The sequence below is a fragment of the Podarcis melisellensis genome (genome assembly GCF_964234715.1).
Source record: "Podarcis melisellensis genome assembly, chromosome: 2".
NCBI classification, from domain to species: Eukaryota; Metazoa; Chordata; class Lepidosauria; order Squamata; family Lacertidae; genus Podarcis; species Podarcis melisellensis.
In genome coordinates, this window is record NC_138529.1 from 57,988,061 (window position 1) to 57,994,225 (window position 6,165).

General features: G+C 45.9%; 1 protein-coding gene across 1 annotated transcript; it reads right to left on the reverse strand.

Annotated features, from left to right (window-relative positions):
* Positions 1-780: 780 nt before the first annotated feature.
* Positions 781-2,787, reverse strand: SMIM32 (small integral membrane protein 32). Its single transcript, XM_081900425.1, has one exon. It carries the CDS (start codon positions 1,564-1,566, stop codon positions 1,246-1,248), a length of 321 nt encoding a protein of 106 aa, XP_081756551.1. The 5' UTR covers positions 1,567-2,787; the 3' UTR covers positions 781-1,245.
* Between the last annotated feature and the right edge of the window lie 3,378 nt (positions 2,788-6,165).

Here is a 6,165-nt window from a genome sequence, read left to right on the forward strand (position 1 = left end):
TAACATTCTCCTTCTCTTTTCATTACAGTGTCACCTTTTTAAAAAACAAAACACCTCACTAGGTGACAACATTCTTATTAGTCATCCTCCTCCAGTTCATTTCAATTCTTAATTGAGTAATTTTATCCCCTTGTAAACATTTAACCATTATTAGTTTAAAGTCGCAGGTCTTTTCCTTGACTTAACAAAGAAAAGGGCAATATATGTAAGAGAAAAAGTCTGAACAGACTTAGGGGGGAATGTGTGCAGTGAAACAAACTGCAAAAAAGTTATGGAATACCCCTTTACTTTAGTTAGTGCTGGTTTGTGGGTTTTATATTTTATTACTTGGAGGCCTTATCTGTCTCATTGCTCAACACCTTGCAGAATAATGTGGAGAATAACGATACAAACCTAATTATAACCTCAAAATTTAACACCATAAAAAGGGTCAATAATGCAAGCTGATGTAACCATAGCAGGCATCCAGCCAGACCTGAGATTTCAGAATGGGCTCCCCCCCCCCCATGAAAACTAGAGAGTTCTGGGTGGGTGAAAAAACCCTAATTTCCTTGGCGGAGAGCTGCTAAGAATATAGTTGTATCCAATGTTGGTCCTACTTAAGAGTAGACCCATTGGGCCCATTAATTCCAATTGGTCTACTCTGAGTAGGACTATCACTTGCTACCATGGACAGCAACCCCCCCAAATCAAGTAAATTAAAAAAACAACACCTTAACTAACCAATTGCATCACAGATAACTCGGTTCTGCTCCCCTAAAATAAATCTTGCCTATGTCCATGCTGCTACCACCCATGTTTCACAAGCATAGTCAGTATGCCATCGCCAGAGGGTAACCGCATGTCTTTGTCATCAGTGCAAGCATCACTATATGAAAACTGAACTTTGTCAATGTTGAAATTTGCATCCAGGCTTTTAAACTGCAGTCTGAAATACCGTGGTCTGTGTACCTTGAGATACATCACAACACCTTACTCATATAAATCCACATTAGGTCTTTTTATTTACATCCATTTTTTGCCATGCCTCAAGCAGTCCTCCCTCACCACCCGCCTTCCGACAATGTTTCCTCTGGCTTGCTTTAAGAAAAATCATATTTATATGTGGCAGGATTTTGCCCGGGGCCAAATGAAAACAGGATGCCATTCTACAGTGCGTTGGGTTCACAAGACCCTTGTACATCACAACAAAGCTCATATCAGGCATTCTCTCTCTCCCCCTCCCCAATTTCCTAAGTCTGAGGATTAAACAGCTTGCGTTTTCCACGGGCTCCTCGCTTCTCTCAGCGACCTGTCGTAAGGTAGAGAGGCGAAAAAAGAATTCTTCAGCTGGCAGTTAATGAAAAGTACAATGATGGTCACCGCCAGGAGCAGGAAGAAGAACAGGACGATGTAAGTCACCAGATCCGGCTTGTTGATCTCGCCTTCTTTTAACGCCCGGGCGGTGGACATGTAAAGAGCCGACGAGCTGACGGGTCTCTGGGTGCTCCCGACGTAGGGCGTGTTGGTCTGCATGAGGAGGTGAGGGTCAGTCACGCTGGTGGCATTGAGAAATTGCCCATACATTGTCCTGTTCAGATCTCCTCCTTAGGGCGCATCAGGGAAGTCACCGGGTGGGCTTTTCGGGTTTGCTTTTTAAGCCAGGCAGCCACTTTCTGTCCTGGGAAAAGGATCGGGTTATTTCCTTTAAAAAACTCCTTGAAGATCGCATAAGACAAGAGCCAGGCTCAAATCAGAGGTAAGAAGTTTCTCTCGCCTCCCAATCTTCTTGCTGCCCTTCCTTCTCTGCGCGTCTCGTGGGGACCTGTCGCGTGGAGAGGAGGAAGTTGGCAACTCGAGCAGGAAAAGCCCGACCAGCCCGGGGAAGCCAAGACCCAAGAAGCCGCGCTTAGGCAAACAGAGACAGGCGATCACTCACTTGCTCCGAAGGGAAGTCGTCCTAGATCCCCGCGGGGCTTTCCAAGGAGAGCTGCCCCCAAGATCAAGACAAATCCACGTCCGCCAGAAGAAGCAACTTCTTCCTTGACATCTTTTGCGGGGTCCGGCGACGGTTCCCTTCCTTGCTGTGGAGCGAGGGCTTCTCTGGAGCATCGGTTGGCTTCTGGGCGAATCCTAAACCGAAAGTGTTTTCTTTTCTTTCTTTTTTTGGAGAGGGGTGTTGGTGGAAGGAAAGTACAAATGGGGAACTTCTGACTCCGCCGCGATGGAAGCCTCTCCCTCCGATCCTCCTGCTAGGCTGGTGTGAGGAGACGGAGCCCCAGACGGATTTCCAGACGTGACTTTCTCTCCCCCGTCTCTCCGCCGAGACTGGACTGCGGCAGCGCCGCTCGGGGAAAGAACTGCACGCCCGCGTCGCCTCTTTCCGGGGTCTGTGATGTTTTGCAGGTAGGCTCGACGTTACAAAGGCAAGAAGAAACAGGTCCGCGCCATCAGGCTGCTTTGGGGACGAGAGAGAAGATAAGGAGACAAACGAATCACTCAAGAAACCTCCACGCGTACAGAAGAATCCAGGCAACTCGTCGTGGTGGGAGATTTTCCTTCTCTGCCCTCGACTTTCTGCTCTTGCGCAAGGGATTCTCCGCGGGACGCAAGACGCGCCTCTCTTCCCTGGGGAGTCCCGGCCATGAGCGCGCTCATGCTGTGTCGTCGGATTGGCTTGTTGGAGAGGAATCAGCCCCTGGCGCGCCACCAGCCTCTCTCCCGCGCTCCGCCTCACGTCGAGCCATCCCATAAGTAGCTCTAAGCCTTCCTTGGAACGCATCGCGCAACTTCGAACACATGAAAGGGGTGGCGTCACCTTTAGAACCCCAAGGCGGTGGACAATAATAATAATAATGCGAGATTATAATCAGTTGAAGCCATTTCCAATCCAAGGAATTGATAGTGGTTCCTAATTAGGGAGCTAGGAGACTAGAGTTCGAATCGCCACTCGCCCAGGAAGCTGGCTGGGTGACCTTGGGCCAGTCACTGCCTCTCAGCCTAAGGGTTGTTGTGGGGGGGGGGGACGACCAGGTTTGCCTCCTTGAGCTCCTTGGAAGGAAAATGTGGGATATATAAATGCAATTGTGCAAGGGACACACACACACACAGAAAGAGAGAGAGAGAGAGAGAGAGAGGGAGAGACATCTCCACTAAAGCTATACAACAAAGGTGTCCTGTGCACCTCTGTGGGGAGAGAACTCTGTTGCTTAGGGAGGACACAGAAGCCCCGCCCTCCATGATAAAACACAAAGAAAAAGCATTGGGAGGAAGGTTTAACAAACTGCACCAAAGTTGCCCTTCCAGCCAGGATAATACCCTACTCCAAAGCCATGAATTGCCTCTGAAGTGCTCCACATCTTTGCTCTTCTCTTTGACACACCTTCACTCAGTTGCAGCCCAATGCATCCTCTAAGGCCTTTATCCACACAGTATATTTAGACTGGGCTTGCCTCGTGGGCATCCAGAAAGGCTCTGCAACTTCAGCCAGGGTATATCTGCACTCCTAAACCACAAACTAAAACCAATGAGATTTAAAGGAGAGTGTGGAATAGAGGCTAAGTGACTGAGCTACAAACAAGGAAGTCCCCAGAGTATAAAGGCCTGCATTGTGGAGAAAGACAGTTCTGGTCACAGGAGGATGGGTAATAGGTGAAGGGACATGAGAAAGGAGAGCAGCTAGAGCAGGGTTGCCAACCTTTTTGTGCCAGTCTGCACATTTGGAAATTTTGAGGAAGCGGTGCCAGTCACAAAACGATCACCCGGGAGACATGACACAACACAAGATGGCTGCTGCATCTGAAAAGAGCAGAAAATAAGAGATGGCTACAATGTGATGTGGGCATATCCACCCAGCCCCCAAACAATGGGGAAAAGGTACCTACAATGCTTGGTCTCTTTGCATCTCTTCAGAATGGATGGGAGGGTAGATATACAGTCCTGGCAGTCATGGAAGTTTGGGCATGGTTTGATGTTTGAGAGGCCTTGTCAGAGCAAACAGAGCATCGTGCTCTTGCATCGTGGGGTTTTCAGGTATTATTTCTTGAGACCTTTTGTGGGTGCCATAGAAGCTGCTGGTGGACATACTGGTTCCCGCAGCTGCCATGTTGGTGACTGCAGAGCTAGAGCCATGCTAGAACTACAGTTGAATCCCACCAGTGTCTAAGTTTTCAGGCTACATTGAACTCTTCATCAGATTTGACCTTTTGTGTGCTTCTTCCCCAAGTGGGGAGAAGAAGGCTTTACCAGTAGGAAAACCTAATCTTGGTATTATGCATACATAAAAAGAGAAGAACATTGTTCTACTACTCACTAATGTGTCACTATACCTCCTTTCTTGCCTGCATACTTTACAGTAGAAACAAAGGGTAAAGAACCAGAACTGGAAGGCGTCTCTTAGGAGGATCCTAGTCCTACCCCCATAATAACACTAGAAAATATGCTACTGTGAGCAAGCCGGAGAAATATATCCCTTGCGATCCTGCCAGTAAATCTGTCATGCACATATGCATATAGCAAAAAGCTAGTCATTCTGCCCTTTGCTAGCAAACATTGTTTTAAAGCTCTGAAGTCCTTTGCTTGACCTACAGCTATGTCAATTTAGACAAATGCATATAGAGCCATAAAATGGAACTTGTTCATTCTTGTGGTTTAGCCACTAAACCTCATTCTGGGATAAAAATCAGAGTGGTGAATTACAACGAACCTGACTGAACAGTGTATACAAAGCATATTAATCTCTTTCTGACATGTTCTTGCCACCTACCTATTTATGATATACAAGCTGATGAGAAGCCTTTAACTATGCCAGATATAACTTGGGGCAATGCCAATAAATTGCCAGCTTAATTTCAGAAAGCTTAATTGACCATTAAAAACATCTAAATGAAAAGGAGTTCATCTTTTTTTAAAACAACAAAACAAAAAACAACAACAGAAACAGAAACAAAACACTAGGAGCTTCTTTTTGGCTTAGAGTAGCTAGTAGGATTTTCCTTGTAGTTTGTTAATGATGATGCTGTAAACCTGTGTGTGTGGGGGGGGGGGAACCCCACCCATTGTGAAATTTGTGATGATGGTGCCCACGTTGGATGTCTTTAAAAAGGGATGATACACTTTCATGGAGGATAAGGCTATAAATGGCTACTAGTCAAGATGGCTATAACCAACCCCAGGATGAGAACCTCCTAATACCATTTTCTAGAGAAGAACCACAGAGATAGCTATTGCCTTCATGTCCTATTTGAGGCTTTCCAGGAGTGCCTGGTTCAAACAATGTAAGAAATAGGATACTGGATTAGAGAAGCCTTTGGACTGATCCAGCAGGACTTTCCTTATGCTTTTAGCTTGTAAGCATTACCAGGGATTCAGGACTTAGACCATATCATGGGATGGGGGAATTTAACCCTTCATTCCACAACATGGTCCTGAACAATCAAACTGGCTATAAAATGTACTGGAGAACCTGGGCATATTTTTTTTTAATCACCTGACTCCAAAATTACATCAAAATTGTTTTTAGACAGGCTCCTCAGGGGGAGGGAATGCCATGTTCAATGTGCCACAATCAATAAGATCCTCTCTCTCTAGCTGCCCACCAATGAGATTTCACCCTCAGCAGAGTGTCATTACAGCAAAGTGTTGCTTTTTGTTATTTAAGAAGTTTCACCTGTGTAAGAGGTGAGAGACCCGGGGGGGGGGGAAGAGGGGGAAAAACCATACATGCTGAGAATTTGACCATATTGTATGGATAAAGATCTCCTTAGAAATTATTTGAATCTCTTTCATATAGATAATGGGGTAGATATAAAATTAACTCTGGTAGATACTGGACTCTGGGTCTGGTCACTACCTGGATGGTCTCCACTCAGACATCACCTGAATCTCATCCTAGGAGGGGCTAGGATGGACTTAAGAATACCTAGCTCTGTGCTGGATTTAGACCTTAACAAATAAGTCTCTTATATGCTCTCCTTCCAAGGAAATTGGTTTGTACAATGCTCCCAAGAACATCTTACTGTTCAGGGAAGCGGAAAACACAATGCAGGCTTGCCAGTATGTGTCATCTGCTAAGTTTGTCTTCAGTGGCTGGGTGAACTGCTTAGTTCATTCTGGAGTTAGATGTGATAATTCATGTGAAGGAAGAAAAAAAAATCCCCAGTGATAAGGTTACTACCACATTACTAC